This window comes from Zalophus californianus, chromosome 7 (assembly GCF_009762305.2).
Source record: "Zalophus californianus isolate mZalCal1 chromosome 7, mZalCal1.pri.v2, whole genome shotgun sequence".
NCBI classification, from domain to species: Eukaryota; Metazoa; Chordata; class Mammalia; order Carnivora; family Otariidae; genus Zalophus; species Zalophus californianus.
Window position 1 is genome coordinate 97,660,103 of NC_045601.1, and position 17,943 is coordinate 97,678,045.

General features: G+C 41.6%; 1 protein-coding gene across 3 annotated transcripts in view; it reads right to left on the reverse strand.

The window, feature by feature from the left end:
• The window catches only part of LRRC1 (leucine rich repeat containing 1), a 126,944-nt gene that overhangs the window by 45,429 nt on the left and 63,572 nt on the right, over positions 1-17,943 (reverse strand). For all 3 annotated transcript variants that reach the window (XM_027603041.1, XM_027603043.1, XM_027603042.1), the window contains exon 3: positions 2,722-2,800. In XM_027603041.1, coding sequence (XP_027458842.1) covers positions 2,722-2,800 — 79 coding nt within the window. The remainder of the gene's footprint in view (positions 1-2,721; positions 2,801-17,943) is intronic.

The window sequence follows — 17,943 nt, forward strand, 5'->3', positions numbered from 1 at the left end:
ATGGTTACCTCCAATTACGGAGGAAAAAGAAAACTAAAGTTAAAAAGATCTCATTGCATCTAAAATGCCAAAGGTCCTTAAACGTAAATCCGCTGATACAACAGAACACATGACTCATTTTTTTGCGGGGGGAGGCACGGGGAGGGAGGACTTCTTAGTGATAGTCTCTATACATTAGAATCTTTCATTTTTTTCCTCTTTCTAGGTTCCTTTTTTAAAAAGCAAATTCTAGGTTACTGTTTGACATAAAATATAGGTAATTCCAAACTTCAAAAGTAAATCCAGGCCCTGCAAGATGAGAGTTCTAGGATTTTATTATGACTGAGATACATTCTCAGGAATGATTTCGACAAAGTTGAAACCTCTTCCATAGCGTAACAGAGGTTAAGATGGTTTATTTATACTTAAAAAGATGCAACTTTATCTGCTGCCTGAATTTCTACCGAAAGCACATATCATTTCATAATTTTAAAACTAGCTAAAATGATCTTAAATATAAGGAAAATGTATTTTGAAATGGCTGACTTCCTTTTTTACTGGCTGTCAGCATTAAGAGCCAAACTGGTCTGTGTGGGAAGGAAGCACAGACTTTGGGCTAGGGGAAGGGAATTCTAGTCCAAGCTGCCACTCAGAGGCTGCATCATCTCAGAAGGCCATTTAATCTCTCAGCCTCGTTTCTTCAGCCATAATATATGTAGGTCCAACTCAATAATTTTTCAGGTCCTTTCACCTTACAGATAAGTTGTCGCAATTCTCAAAGGACTGCACCTGCCAAAGCCAAAAGGCTTTACTTTAAGAAACCTCCCATATGTCAGGCCAGGATAAAAACTGAGTAAAGCCTCCTACAATGTGGGTGTGTTCTGGTCCAGGGAGTTTTGAGATAATGCTAAAGTCATGTGTCAGCAGGCATTAGAAAAGGAAAACTAAAGAGGTAGAAAAGGGGATTAAGCAATTGAATGGCTAAAAAAAAAAAAAAAGAAAAAAAGAAAAAAAAAACCTCCAGGGCAGCATAATGAGTATTTCCCAGCTGCCTAACCCTACAAGCTGCCTTAAGGATAAATAGCTTAGTTCAGTTCCACAAATACTTAACGGAGTGTTTACTCCATTCCAGAAATTAAGAGAGAGCTGGAGATAAAATGATAAACAATAGAGGAATATAAATTAACTTTCTCAGTTTAAGTGGGGAGTCTTGGTCAAAGCGATAATTTAAATGTAAATTTCAAGTGTTAATGAAAAAAGTACGCAGAGAACACTTCAGAAGAGCAGCAGAGGGGACTCTGGGGAGTAAGTAAAGGCTTCCCAAAGAAATGTCATGCTGAATATACACCTTACAGGGGTGCAGAGAGACCAGAGAGTGGAACAAATGACCTATGAGCACATTATAACAGCTGAGCACGAAGTCTGACACAGGCAACCGAGGGCAATGAACGTGGAAAGACAGGCCAAGTTCAGATCCAAGGCAGGGGAGGCTGCATAGCACCTGGAGGAGCAGGGACTTTACCTCATAGGAACAGGGAGGTACAGAAAGGTTTGAAGAAGAGGGACAATTGTATGGATGATGGTTAAGAAAGAAGACAAGACTTGAGGGCAGCGATGAGTTAGAGCTTACTAGATTTACTATTTTTCATAAAAATAGAGGTTATTAGTAACATAGTCACTGAAATTCAAAAGAGGAAAATCAAAAATATTTTTAAAACATATTTACTTCTTAAAAATAGCAGATATGGGGAAAACAACACTAAATAGACATTCCCTGGCACTCCATACCCAGAAAGACCCAAGCAATCGGTGATATGTATCTCAAATTTTAACCTCATCTCAATTTTCCTATATACTTAAAAAAAAAAAAAAAAGAACAGAAGGGAAGAGGGAAGGGTACCTTTCTTCTGAGGTTGCTTACAGAGTCTAGAAATCATAGATATGGACCCACCTGGCCTAGAGATACCTCTAGAACTTTTCCCGGGGACCACTTCTGCATTGCCAGGTGCGCAACAATTCGGGTAACCTGGCAACACAGGTACCTGGAAGCCAGTGATCAGTGGCCTCATGACTCAGTCAGGAGCCAGGAGGGCTCACAACAGTGCCACCCGGCTACGTCCAGGCAGTGTGCTGTGTCATACTAGAAGGAGCAAGCCCGGAATCAGTAGTAAAACAGTGACAGGTGGCTCTATGTGGAGGAAGAATCCCAAAGAAATCCTCACAGTTATTGCTAAAGTAAGGAAATAGTGGTGTGGGCAGAGTTTTTGTTTGTTTGTTTGTTTTAAAGGGTGCGCTGGAGGACAGTTATAGACAGTTTCATTACTGGAGTGGAAAAAAACATCCCTTATTAGGACTTCTCCTTGGATAACTAGAGGGTAAGTTCTCTGGGAGTTTAGAACTCAGTCTTATCCCACAAGACAAGATAATCAATAGGGGATTTATGAACTACTTCAATGCTTCACATGGCTTCAGAAATGTAGTCCTCATTCCTGTTTTATATACTCCACAGTGCCTCCCTTCATCCGCTACCAATATTCTTTCAATGTTCCATCAACAGCACAAGTGTGCCTTTCACTGCATAGTGTGATTTATAAATAAGTATCTGTGAAGGTCAATCATCCTTGATAAAGACAGCCATCCATCTAGGTACCCCCACAAGGTGTGACGAGGTTGTGTTCGTGGCTTGGTTCTCAAGAATGATATCCTCAGTACTATAGACAGCAAAGCAAGCAGAAAGGTTACCTAGTCAGTGGGTTTCCGCTGAAGTCAGCTATCTGTAGTGCTTTACAGAATGAGATGCTTTCTGGAATTTCAGGAATATCTGTAGAAGCAAAGAAAACATCTATCATGTACCACCATTGTTAATACTTTTCACCATCCTCAAGATGGACCACAGTCACAAGAGACTATCTAGTAAGTACTACCTCTATTCAAATATATATATTATATTTGCTTTCCTAATAGAAGATACATTCTTAGTAGAAGCACATTAAAGAAAAAAATATTAAAAAGCCAACACACATGGATGGACCTTGAAGGCATTATGCCAAGTGAAATAAGTCAGAAAAAGACAAATACCGTAGGAACTTACTTACATGTGGAATCTTAAAACAAACCCAAAAACAACATATGGGAAGAGATCAGACTTGTGGTTACCAGAGGGGGGAAAATTGGATGAAGGTGGTCAATGGTACCAACTTTCAGTTATAGGACAGATAAGTACTAGGGATATAATATGTACAACATGATGACTACAGCTAACACTGCTCTACAGGATATTTGAATATTGGTAGAGGAGTAAATCCTATGGGTTCTCATCACAAAGAGAAAATTTCTTTTCCTTTCTTTCTTTTCTTTTTATTGTATCTATATGAAATGATGGATGTTAGCTGAGTCTGTTGTGGTAATCATTTCATGATATATGTAAATCAAACCATCATACTCTACACCTTCAGCTTATATAGTGATGAATGTCAATTATTTCTCAAGAAAAAGTGGGGAAAAAAAAAACCCCACCACCACCAACTCCCATCACCCTATCAAAAGTCACTGATGGTATTCTGTCATAATTCCCATTAAGCTATTTTTCCTTACATTTTCACATAGTTGTATCAGTACACAGTATTCTAGAGTATGCATTTTAAAATTATGGGCTTTCTTCTTCTGGGTATAAATATAACAATTTGGAAAATACACAAAAGTCCAAAGAAGAAAATAAAAACCACCAACATTTCCATCGGCTAGAGATGATGATCTACCCTGATGTAATTTTTTCATTGCCATCATACACATGCACACAGTGTATATAAATATATTATATTTCAAAATACTAGATTCATGCCGATTTGGGTTTTTTTCACTGTACATTATTTTACAAACTTTTCCCCATCTTTATTTGTCTAAACAGTTTGCCATTTTTAGTGGCAGAAAACCCACTGCATATATTTTCATACTTCATTTAATCAATCCCTCGTTGTTAGACATTTAGGTTGTTTCCAAGTTCCTGATGTTATAATTATATTTATATCCATTTCTGATTATTTCCTTAGGCTAAGCTCCTAGAATTGTAATTACTGTGTCGAAGGCATTAACAACTCTACAGTCTTCGGTAAATACTATTAAATTGCCTTACAGGAAGGCAAGTTATACCTAGTTATGCTTCCATCAGCCTGAACAAGGTGCCTAATTCAACACCTCTCCTCCTTCTTTCTTTCTCTCACTTTAAAAACTGCCAATGTTAGGCACCTGGGTGGCTCAGTCAGTTAAGCGTCTGACTCTTGATTTCAGCTTAGGTCATGATCTCAAAGTGGTGAGATCGAGCCCCACTTCGTGCTCCACACTGGGCATGCAGCCTGCTTAAGATTCTCTCTCTACCTCTCTCTGCCCCTCTCCCTACCCTGCTCTCTCTCTCTTAAAACAAACAAACAAACAAATAAGCAAAAAACCCTGCTAATATTGGTAAAAATAGTCTGGCAACATTTTGTTTTATATTCCTTTTATTACGAATGAGGCTGAATATTTTTCCCTATGTTTATGGGTCACTAAATATTGTGATTTTGAAATGACCAAAATTGTTAAATTCCTTTTTCTCTTGGTACAAAACGTGGGGTTACAGCTTTTAGGGCTTTAAAGATATATTTCATAGCATTTAATTTCAAGGATACATTTATTTTGGACATATTAACATTAAGAAGGCCTAAAATAGAAAAGGTTCTCCTGGTCCCATGCTGTTTCTTCTACTAGTTCTACAAATGCAAGCCGAGCCAAAACATACCTAATATTTCTCAGGTGGGGGTGGCAGGAAGAAGGGAGAAATAAGGGGGAAAATGGACGCCCTGGTCCAGCAACTGCAAAGTAATCAGAAGCTACATAAACGCTTTCAGTTCAAACTTAAAAGCCAAAAGCATTTAAATTTATGGTACCGCTCTTGTTACGCTATTTTCTGCCCTGCACAGTCATACAAGGTAGTAAAGAACAAGCATTATGACCCTCGTTTCATAAATATCATAGCTATGCACACAGGCACACATATTCGAGCCCGGGATGGATTTTTAAAACACACAAACGTTTGTGGACCCTGAGGTACAAATACACTGGGAGGCCCTCTTAGATGTTATCACCTTACTTCATCTCAACATAAATTATTTTAACTTCCACTGTACAAAGGTGGACAGTAGGCCCCAGAGAGATGAAATGGCTTCCTCATCATTACAGGCCTATTCCAATGAGTGCTTGAGCTTTCCATGCTGAGATCATGGCACCGCCGCGCTTATGAATTAATGAACACACATAAATCCATCACAGAACAAGCACGGCTCTCCAGGCAAGCGAGGCCGTGACATGCGTGGCCTACTTTGGTCTGAAAGGTGCTGGTTGGCCTGTGCACTCCACGACAGTCCCTCTTCTGCCACTACTTCAGGACTTGGTGAGCAGTCTTTGTAAGACTGAGGAACGAGGTGCACATGTCACACCGGTTACCTCACAAGTGCTAAAGAAGATCAAGCTGGACACAGAAGTACACAGCAACTTGTTGCTCTATCCAAGACCGAAAAAAAAAAAAAAAAGGCAAGGAAACAGAGAGGGAGGAAAGGTATGTCCATTAGGTGCCCCTCTTAAATATTCTCCAGAGCACTAGAAACATCACTGAGCTTGGGAAGATGGGCCTGTCAAGGGAACACATGAAAAGCGGCTGTGAGAAACTCTGGTCAGGGCTGGTCTGGAATCTACAGATCTGAGAGTAACAAAAGCAAATGCCAGAGAACGGCATAGCTGGCCTCGGTCCACAAAGAGCTGACAGAGAGGTCTGCTTCATACGAAGGCATTCCCTCCTTAGGATAACCTGCTTATACACACAGGAGAAGTAGCAGATCAGCAAACAGAACACAGGCCTCCTGACTCCCAAGACCATTTCCTTCTACCATATGCACATTATGAACTTGAAGAAAAAGAATGTATCTGCTTGTACAAACAGAAGCTTTAGACAGGGCAGCAATGGTGTGGTTTGAAGAGTCCTGAGTACTCGTTTGCTTTAGGTTGCTACAAATATTGGAATAAAAAACCAAGGAAGAAAAACATCTACTCATCCTTAAATACCCAGCTAAAATGTCATATCCTCAGGGACACCTTTCATGGGTCCCCACCTTTCATGGATTCCCCCCACTCTCAGTTTCCTCAGGCTTCGCCTTTGTGGGATCTGTGACAGTTTTAATAATCTTGTTTGCAGTCAATGTCCCTTATTAAATTCTGTGTTCATTGCAAAGAAAGACTTTGTGGGTCTTGCCTGTTGCTGTTTCCCTAAAGCTGACCCAGTAGTGAGCTTAAGCAGTACACAGGTGTCAAATGAATGAGAAGCTAACATTACTAAGCCCCTATAAGAACAGTTGCTCTCTCATTTGGGTCATGAAATATCCCCATAAGGTTAGTATTATCTCCATTTTACTGGTAAGAAAACTGCTTCGTCCCAGATCTCTCACAAGAAGGAGTATAAAGCTTGTGGGTTATTCCCAGCTGAAACCCCCTTTGATCGTTAAATGTTTTACTCAGGACAAACAGGAGGTTTGAGAGTAAAAATATGAAAAAATATATATAAATGCCACCTTCTCAGTGAAAGCTAGGCTGACCACCAACCTCATTAAAAAACTAATTTGAATCCTTTCCCCCATGCCAATTCTTACAATTTCCAAATCCTTCTCATATTCTCCATCTTTTTCTGTCCACTCCTATTATCAACTTAGTTCAGACCTCAATCATCTAGATGACTAGAATATCCTCTTAAATGGTCTCTCCCTGTATCCAATTTGTCCTCCATCAAATCCAAAGAGCCACAAGAGCAATCTGCACCAGTTTTCTGCGTTTCTAGTTTTATGCCCAAGGGCAAACTATTTAACCTACCTGTGCCTTAATTTCCTTATCTGTAAAATGGGTCATCAACAGATTTTTTTTTTTTAATTAATGCCAGCACATCATACCTTCAGTGCTACACAAGATCAAAGAAAAGAGAAAATTAGACAAAGGACACTTAACACTTTGAACCAAATAAGTAAGAGCAGAGGAGAAACCCAGGCATGAATGGGATACTGAATGCAGCGAGGAGAGGGTAAGCCCTGGGAAAAGATGGTACAGTATGAACTTCAGGATATCAATACGGGAGTACGTGGAGAGAAGGCTGAAGCGATCTCTTGATAACAGATTACCAAACACCAGGTTGAGCTATTTACAATTACTTTGCTAGACAAGGAGTTTCCTCTTCTATAAAAAGGGGATTAATCACCTCCGGCATAGGGCTGTCCCAAGGATAAAAGAAGAGTAGCATGAATAAAAGCCCATGGCACTCTGTCTGACCTCATTCGTTAATATTTGAGGGAGATCAGTAGAGAGGACCACTGGTTTCCATTCAAGGCCAAATAATCTGAGGAAGAAGAGTAGCATCATTAATAGAGATGAGAGGATTTAGAGGGCTTTTGCCATTGTTGTAACTATCTGAGAAGCAGTAGCAATTAACTTCTGAAGAAACATCTATTTACATAAAAATATCAGAAATAATGAGATTTTTATCTACTCATTAAGGAATGTACCCCAAAACTTCTACTTGCCAACATCCACCTTAGTTCAAGCTTCCATATAAGGTGAAACAAACAAAAAATTTTAATATTTTTCACTAATTCAAACTAGCTTTGTCTCATCAATGACTAATAATAATAGCATAAAATTTGATATTTACAAAATGTCTGCGAATGATTATAAAAGTAAGTGATCTTTTCCCTACAACTTTCTTAAGATAACCTTTAATTTGGACCCACTCTAAGCCATCATTATTTCGGAATCAGAATTGCCTCAAATTAGTGAGATGTAATTGTAGTTAAAAAGTAGTGAATCAGTAATTTACCAATATGACCATTACTACCGCCTGTATACAGGAAATGGATAATTACCCCTAAACTCTATCAGTGAAAAATATCTTCACCACCACCAGGCAGACAACAATTCTGGCATCATTAGCCCCAGGGCTTCCAAGACAGACTACAGCTTTCACCACAGATATTATCGGTTAAATAGTGATTTAAAAAGACATCCCCTGCCCTTCCTGGCACTCATATTCTTTTCTGGACATCCATTTGTAACACGTCAAGCTGAGATTCTAGCTTCCCCACTTCCCTGCCCCCGCAAATACAGAGGCTTAGTCCACATTCTTTGGCGGGGAATGAGGGCTCTCTTCCCACATGTCCAGAATCCTCATGGTAAACTACACCCTTTCCTGAAAAGCTATCGCCATTTTGGGACCCCTCTTGTGATGGAGATAGACTGGACTGACGGACGTCTCAGGTTCCCTCTTAGCATGTGTGAGTTTACAAACATCCAGGGCATTTCCTTTCATGGAGGACTGTGCATAGCCAGCCTGTTTCGACGGTTGCACAAGTTCATTGCACAAGTTCTTGCACAAGTTCTTTCTGGATAAATCAGTTACTTACTGGCATTTCTTGTTCTATATAAATAGAATCTCTTTTCCTCCTGGGCTCAAGACCCATCTGAGGTCAGTAAGTGAGAATACTAGGTTCTCTCCACGGAGAGCACCATAAAACACGATGCAAAACAAAAGTCTTAGGTATTTTGGTGGCTATTTTCTAGGATTATCTAATTCACGTTGAAAGCATTTAGACATAGGAAGTTGAAGAAGACAAGGAATGCTTAAAGAAATCAAATGATGACCCCCCCCCATTAATTTGGTTTTTTTGTAAAATCACAAAGAATAACATTTTAAACTTCTGGGCCTATTACGTGGCAAGTGGGTAAGCTGAAATTTTATCTTTGAAAGTGGGGCAAGAGCTCTGTAAGCAATCATCTACACTTACTGCCTCAGCACGACTAGCTCCACAGCAAGGCGGCTGTGTTAGCTTCGTTAGTACAAGGTGCTAGCAAGGTCAGGGACCTGGATTCGGTCCAAGTGTGGGGCAGCCTCTTTCCCCAGTTCCAGCCGTGCTACACTCTGAGGACCCTTTGTGAAACTTGACTGAAAAAACAGCCATGGCTGTGGAGCCTATACTGAGCACTTAAAAAAGTGTCATGCATGAATCTCCGCACTTGGCACAAATTAACTCCCGTTAGCCTTCATGATAACTAGGAAGGCTCCTGGGTCGCCTCCATTCTCTGGATGAGGAACAGAGGCACGGCAGGGGGACGGGCCTGGCCAGTAAGCAGGAGGGCCAGGCTTTGAACTTAGGCTTTCTCCCCACAGAGTCTGTGCTCCTCACCATAAACCTGTCTTGCCTCTAGAAAGAATGTGTGAGGTCAAGAGAAACTGCAAAACCCAACCCCATGGCCCCAAGTGTAGCAGAGCCTCTGAATCTTCAGAAACTGCACGAAAGTGCGCCATCCCATCTGACAGCTTAGGACAGCCTCAAACTTTTTGCTTCCCGAATTCTTCTGATTAAACAAAACCAAATACTCCATTTTCAAGATAGCGTAATAAAAAATATCGAAGCAACAAAGAAGCAGCTTTAAATTTAATCCTATGGTATGGCTAATCTTGAACAACTTTTGGTTATGACGCAGTATTGAAACTAAGTATAGTATCTGATTAAGAACATAATAGTAAAGTGTTTCCTCGTTATTTCTTGCTTAATGCAGCTCCCACCAGGCAAGAGAAAGAATTTAACCAGCACCACTCACAAAGAGGCAATACAGTGTCACAAAATTTCTATTAAACCTTCCTTGAATCTCCTCAGATAGATTGGGCCTCCCACAGTGCCCAATACTTCTCTCTGTAAGTACTCTGCTCAAAGGCGATTAGCGATAAACTTTACTCAGTACCTTGCTTCCCCCTAGATGTGTCCTCCACTAACTAGCTCAGGGATCAGATCTACAATGTCTGCAGGGGCTCCCCAGCCTTTACCACAGTGTAGGTCTTTAACAGACGGGTGTTCAACAATACTTCCTTACTCACCGCACTGGGCCTGGATCAGAGGAGAGATCCCAGGGCCAGCACCCTCACTTAACATAGGTAAGCGTCCACTGCTCTGAGCCTCGGGTCCCTCACAAAAGGGGTGTTCAGATTATCTGCTTCATCCACCAACCAGGGCTACTGAGAGGTAAAATGGGGTAATATACAGGATAACTTGGTAAAGTAAGGAAATGAAAAGGACTAAAAGAGGGGAGAAAAAGGCAATTCTCCTCAAGTGGCACTGACTGGTTTTGAGTGTGGGTCGCTTTTTATATCAACTTGTGGAGTCTGTGGCATGTGTTCTCTTGCCTTCCTCTCATTCCCAACATAACACTTAGACTAGGGGGGAAAATGTCATCAAAAAACTTCTGTCAAAAGACAAAAAACTGAGTGTTTAAGTAAGTCTTGGTTATTAGTATTCAGTCTTTTTTTTTTAATTTCTTTTTTTAAAAGGTTTTATTTATTTGAGAGCGAGAGAGAGAGAGCAAGCACAAGTGGGGGGTAGAAGCAGAGGGAGAGGCAGACTCCCCGCTGAGCAGGGAGCCCGACACGGGACTCGATCCCAGGACCCTGAGATCATGACCTGAGCTGAAGGTAGACGCTTAATCGACTAAGCCACCCAGGCGCCCACTGTTAGTATCCAGTCTTAGACAAAGAATGATGTAACTGCATGAATTGTCAAGAATTTGAAGACAGTACCTCAATACGACATCACTGATGTTAAACCACGTCAGAGACGAAGAAAAAATAATGCAGCATCAACAAATGGAACCATCACAAAGAAAGCCACCCTTGAACTGCCCTGCAAAGAAATAGGGGACAGAGGTAACCCTAACAGGAATGCAACAATTCACAAGCATGCACGTGGACATCAGAGACGGCTAGCCTTGCCTAAACTCTGCACCGACATTCAATAATCCACTTCAAGACTTGTTCAAGACGAAAAACTGCCCATCAGAGTTTAATTACATTTGTATTTCTAGTCTACAAAGGGAAAATGTGTAAGACATGACCTACAGGTATTAACTGAATTTAAATAAATTTAAAAAAAAAAAAAGAAAATGAGGGCCATGGCTCACCCTGGTCAGTGCTGAGCAGACACGCCCAGCTGGCTGCCATGGTGGTGCATGGACATATGCACACATGCACATATACACACATACACGAAGCCCTCCTTTCAACCTTATAGACACTTTACATTTTCTAGCACAATACTGCTACTTCCGATGAAGATCTGAAATTGTATTTGACAGCCTGGTACTCAGAGGAGCCTCTTTTGAAATTAGTCACCTAACAGCTATTGTCACTGCCATCTTAGCCACAAGTGGAAAGTCAGGCACTCAGAGAAAAAGCTGGGGACAGGCTCAAGATCAGGTAAATTGACAGTTACGGCTCTGAAAAAGAACAACTCCTCCCCTCCAATTCCTGCTGTTCCACATGATTGTCTCCAAATAAGAAGAGCCGCCATCCTTAGGGCCTATAATATACCAGGTCCTGCAAAGGGCATTTTGCATGCATCATCTCTAATCCTGACAACAAATCCTCAGACAGTAGTCCCATTAACAGATGAAGAAGCAGGCTTCCAAACATTAACTAGATTGTCCAAGATCGCTCTGCTGGCTTGTAGGAAGAGCAGAGCTTTGAAATTCTAGTCCATCTGCCTCAGGGCTGAGGAAGCCCCAGAAGTAGCAGTTGAGGATATGGACAGTCAGATCCCATCAGCTCCAAACATGTGGGAATAAGAGATGCCTGGGGAAATGAATATGGAGAGAAAGAGGAAGTAGAAACACAAGACTGCAATTCTGAGCTACCACTTGGCAGGCATTTCACACCCAAGTGGGGGTAGGTGCACAGTCTGAAAAGAAAGCATGCAAGTGTGAACCTCCCGTTATGGGCAGGGGGCACCCAACAGGCAGACAGAAGAGAACTGTGGGGGCAGAGCTAAGAAGTCAGGGAGCACAGAGTGTCACCAAGAGGGGTGGTCCAAGTGACAACCAACAGGTAAGGAAGAGATAGACTTGGCTATTAGGAATTTGCTGTCACCTTCAAGAGGATACACACATGGTGGTTTGAGGGGAAATGAAAGCACAAAGTGAGAAGCCAGTGTTCTCCACTGGCTTCTGCGGAAAAAGAGAAGAGAAGGGGAGTGTAAAAGCAGTAGGGGCCAAATTCTAGTGAGAGACACAGTATTCCTAATTGGCAGACAAGGCAATTGGGGAGAAGGTGACAAGGTTTTCTGATCATGAAGCCAAATTTATGTATTTAAAAGGACTGTTGTCCTCTGTTTCATCAGAGATTATGTCTTGCCTGGAGGGTTGAAACCTCTTTGTCTTTTACTAAAATGACACTCATAGTTTTCCTTATCAAAATAAAGAGTTAGCAATCCTGTGTCACAATCCCATTAAAAAAAAATTATAACGCTCCATTAAAAATCTACAAGACTGAGAACCTGGGGAAGTATGCCTTCAAAAAGCCTGGGGGAGAGAAAAGGGGTTTGTAGCTTGAGGGAGATACCAAGGTCAAGGGAGAAGTTTGTGTTAATGCGATCTCGGGTTCGATTTTTGTTGTAGTTTGGAAAATTTGTGGAGTGAGCAGGCAGGCAACAGATGTGGAGAAAGCTGTGGGTTCCCATCTTTGCCCAGAAGGCAACAAGGAGGGCAGCGCAGGGAGGTCGGGGAGGCCTGGAGAGTGTGGACTTCAGAGCCAGGGCTATGAGGAAGGGACGGGAGAGGAGCCTGGGAGAAGGAAGGCCCATAAATGGAGAGTCGACTCAATGGATGAGAGCCACTTATCCATAGCAGAAGCAACTGACAAAACCCCATGGTCCATGGTCTTAAGAAGGAAACAAGTAGGCATAGTATGAAACATTCTCAGCAAAAAAATGAACCATGCATGTAGCAGGCAATGCTGCATTAGGGCAAGAAGGAAAATGGGAGGGTCATACTGAATTTAGGGTCCTTATTATATCTAAAAACCATCGATCGAGACCTGGCCAAACACAGAATTCAAACACTACAAGTTATAAACATCTAGTGATGAACAGAACAAGCATGTAGAAAGGGATGCTGACAAGCTGTAGTAAAATACTGAATGATGTGACTTTGGGCACACTCGGTACATCATATTGCTTCACTGAGAATTATTTACTACTTGGGTAAAACAAGGTTCTTGTGTGCCAAACAGTCTGGCTGATTAAGACAGTTTGAATGCTGAAATGCTGGTTGCCTGACTCGATCCTGCTTAAAAATATCTGGGATTGTCAAACAAGACTAAATATGAATGCATGATTCAAGTCTGCATTTGCTGCCACAGCTGTTCCTCTGGGTGTGCAGGGGGAAAAAAAATGCTAAATGGAAATTTTTTTCAAAGGCATCATCCCATTTATCATATTATTCCAATCACCACAGACTCACCCAGGCAGCAGGCGGCAGGCAGCCTTGTAGACAAAGACATAATTCCTGCCTGAGCAGCCTTCCCCGTGTCTGTGAAGGCACAACGCAGAGCAGAAGGGCAGACATGGGTCTCTCTGCGCAGCGCCACAGGGGCACCTTTGTCAAAGTTTTATTTTGGAGTCTTGGTAACTTGTGCTGCCAAAAAACTTTCCCAGCCCAGAAAGTTTTCACCTAATTCTAGCCACAATTACCAAAATAACCTTCACGCCTCAGCTTTTCCTCCCCAGCAGAGTTCTGGCTAAGCAAACACAAACATGTCTTGAGACACAAGATCCCGATGTGCAAATATAAAAACAAATCAACCAAAAAGTAAAAAAGAATTACAGAATGTTAGGTTTCATATAGAATAATGGGAAAGGAATAAAAACATGTGGACAGTTTGGCATTTCTTTTTACTTACCCTCCTCTCAGAACAAAATTCTGAATATTGCCTACTTAAACCTCTCAGTAACAGCAACTAAATACCAAAAACTAAAAAACAGTATTTGTATTCATCCCCTACTTCAACATTCACTCAAAATTGTGGCTTTTTTAAATTATTCCCATTTAATAGGGACAAAATTACAACAACTAGTATTTATGCATCAAAATTCTCTAGGGAAATTCTAAGTCTTCCAATGGATGAATGCTCTTGATCCAAAAAATTAAGTCTTCAACTCTGACCCCCCGTCTCCTCCATCTCCCCTGGACCACAAGACTCCCTCCCCTGAAGTCCAAATCAGGGCCTGTGGTCAGACCCCTCCTTTGCATGAATTCTATGGGCTTGCTTCCCTGTCTCATGTTACCTTTCTTTTTTTTTTTTTTTAAAGATTTTATTTATTTATGTGACAGAGAGAGACAAGCGAGAGAGGGAACACAAGCAGGGGGAGTGGGAGAGGGAGAAGCACGCTTCCCGATGAGCAGGGAGCCCGATGTGGGGCTCCATCCCAGGACCCTGGGATCATGACCTGAGCCGAAGGCAGACGCTTAACACCTGAACCACCCAGGCGCCCCTCACGTTACCTTTTTAAGTATACTTAATCTTTGCATGAGCATCTGTGACTCCTGTCAACTGAAATAAGCATCCTACTAAACTTGGTGTTCTCTTCTCACACCCCCACACCATGCACAGTGTTTGTGAATTGACAGACTCAACCACAGGCTAGAATGAGTCATTCAGACTCCTAAAATCACTCTGAGTAACACAAAGAATAGATGAGAGGTTGCAGGGCTAGGAGTGAACAATGCAGTTCTCCAGAAGGGCAGGGAGAAGCCATGTGGCCCATATAAACTAGCCAAAACACAGATTCTCAACTACTGTCACCAGCTCTTTCCGATTCACAGACCCTAACCCAGGTCTACTAAAACCACTGAGTGCCCCAGAGGCTGGGGATTCTCAATTTCAGAGTACAATCACTGGGAGCACTTACTCGATGATAGCACTGGACCCCTTTCTAGCAACTGTTTCTCCAGGTCTAGGGTCCAGGGAAGGAATCTGCCTTTTTAATGCAACACTCCTGGAGATTCAGATAAAGAGGGTCTTAAAGCTGCCTCTGAGAAACACTGAGGCATTTAACTTAATTGGTTCTCAGTCCTGACTGCCTACCAGAACCACCTGGGGCCAATCATCACCTGAGATTCCAATAAGTCGACCTGGGCTGGAATTAGGGCAGTACTTTAAAAAGGGCTGAATCTAGTATGCAGCCATGTTAGGAACCACTAATGATGAGGCCCTGGTCATTTTAGTGTGCATCTGACAATTACTCGTAGTTCCCGTCCATAATTTACCTCCATAATAAAGCTATTTCTGCTCTTAGATTGAAGCAGAACCAACATGTAAAGACTGTGTGTGCTGAAGGCTGGATTAGGTTGCCTCGAAGGGGACATAAAACAGCAACATAACAAGGGAAAGCTGTTTTGTTGTCCAGTGGAAGACGGGGAGAGGGTGGAAAGGGGGTACAGTTTGAATCTAATTGAACCACCTCCTTCCCATTTTTAAGTAGAATAAATTTTTTTAATGTTTTATTTATTTATTCATGAGAGTCAGAGAGAGAGAGAGAGAGAGAGAGAGAGAGAGAGAGAGAGGCAGAGGCAGAGGCAGAGGGAGAAGCAGGCTTCCCGCCTAGCAGGGAGCCCGATGCGGGGCTCGATCCCAGGACCCCGGGACCATGACCTGAGCCGAAGGCAGACACTTAACCATTTGAGCCACCCAGGCGCCCCTAAGTAGAATAAATTTTTAAGAAATCCCTCTCCTTACCGGTACTACAAGTATACCTTTCCAAAAGTAGCCCTTTAAAAAAAAAAGAGGTTAAACTAGAAGAGTGCAAAAGGTATTCTGAAAAGGGCTCAAAAACATGTTTATATGATTCAAAGAAATACTGTAGAAAAACAGCTTAAAAATTACAAATTGGCAACTGACAGAAGAAAAGGTATGCTATTTATAATGCATTCAATTTCTTAAAAAGAAACATATCAAAACTTACACGTTAAAATTGGTATTATCCCCTTAAAGTAGTCATCATATGAAGCAAGCATATAAATCCTGCTGGTACTGATACTTGCTAAATGTTCTGGAGCTCTTTCTAAGAGTTACAATGAGTGTTTCTTATAATTCAATGTTTTGAGAAAATCTTGCAGAACCAATGCTGTTTCTGTGAATTATAGAAAATTCAGTCCTGACCAGTATAAAATATACTGTGTTTCAGCTGAACATCACTCTGAAGATGATCTATTATGGCAAGTGTGGTTCTATTCTCATACCCTAAAGCAAGCCTCACAGGTCCCCCATCCAAAGTTTAGGACGAAAAGGGTTAGAAAGAAGGGGAAATGTTTGCTTTTTTGCTGAAGGGTAATTCGAGTTCTTATAATAGACACTTGATTTTTGGACTGGTCAAAAATCATCTCCTGTACTTAAGCCATTATTCTATGGATTTAATTGAAGGCAAGAAAGGTCAGATTGTAAAGACATCCATTTAGCCTAAATGGTGTTTGGGATCTTGACCCCACCAGGAACTGTATAGGTTCTGTTAGGCTCCTAGCTCCAATTTAAATTTATATGAGTTTTCCTGAAGATTGAAATGCAAACTCCAGGGATCCTGCCCTGGAAATTCTGATTGCGCAGTCCTTATGTAAGGTGGAAATATGCCATTTTAACAAGGATTCTAACGGAGGCAGTCTCAAGCCCACCTGGAGAAACACCACTCCAAGTGAATGAAGACCATAACCTGAAGTCTAAATTTCTAGACAGAAGGAATACTTGGTCTCACCATTCCTAAAAGCCCCTTCTTCTGTGGTCTGATTATCAGCAGGCCATTCTGATCTTCCCTTTCAAACCTGTAAGTACGGGTTTGCCCATACAGTCGGAACACTGGCCTGTCATCTCTTGGACAGAATTATTCCTCCTGTTGCTATCTATGTGATAGCACCCCACTGCCTGACACAGACAGGATTTACAGTAAAAGTTTCCAAACCGCTTGAACTTAATGCAGAAGTTCAGATATACTCCTTTTTAAGAATGTAAAATGCATTATAAATAGCTCACCTTCTAACTCCATGGGAAGTGCTAATCACCCCTGACAGTCATCTACCAGTTTCTGAATAGATTAACTTTATTCACATAATCAAAGAAATTGGCATCCTCAGGCTGGATAAAGGGACTACAGACTCTGTCCCTTGTCACGCAGTACCATCCATGTAATAAGCGCTCCTACATATCAAAAGGTGACAAAAATAGGTGCTTTCCTCTCAGCCAGTGTCTCTTTGAAATTACAATGGAAGGAATGGAAGCAATGCTCATAAGGGCTAAAGCCCAAGAGATTCACTCATTTGTTCACTTATACCTTCATCATTTGTTCCTTTATCCATTTATTTAAGGAACCACCTATGTGGCAGAAAGTAAGGTGAATACGAGAGGCACAGTCTTGGTCCACTGTGATCCACAATCCAGTGACTGAGAGAGGTTTCATAAAAATAAGCCCAATATCGTGTGACACCCAACACTGGCAACCTCAGCCAGGGCCGGGAGAGTCTGGAAGTAGAAAAGGCAGGTTGCTGACTTTCCTTTTACTTGGCTCCATCGAGTTTTTATAATGACCGTATACTGCTTTTATATTAAAAAAAAAAAAATTGTAAGGAGAAGTAAACTTGAAAACACCAAGGGTACATGCAATTATTATGGGTCTTGGACAGAGAGAACTCTGTCTGTGGTCTTCAATACTTAATATGTAATAACCAGGCTTAAAATGTCCAGAGTCCACTCTGGTCCTAGCCCTAGTTAATGACCTGACTCCAGGAGAAGAATATCGGTGGCCAGTTACCCCCACCTTTTGCCTTCTCGGTCTGCTTTTCTGGCAGCAGCAAAGCCTGCATAGCTCATTCCCAAACATGTCCACATTACAACCAGAGGGTTATGAAATTCCTCCATTAATTATATCACAGTTAGCTGTCCAAGACATACAGCACCATCATGACCGCTCACATCCCTGAGAACTGGCAGATCCAGCAGGAAACAGTGACTACTGCTGTTTCCTCCTGGAAACGGTGATTGTTGGTGTTTTTCAAGCCTTCCTCTGATCTCTCAGAGTCCAGGGAAAAGCA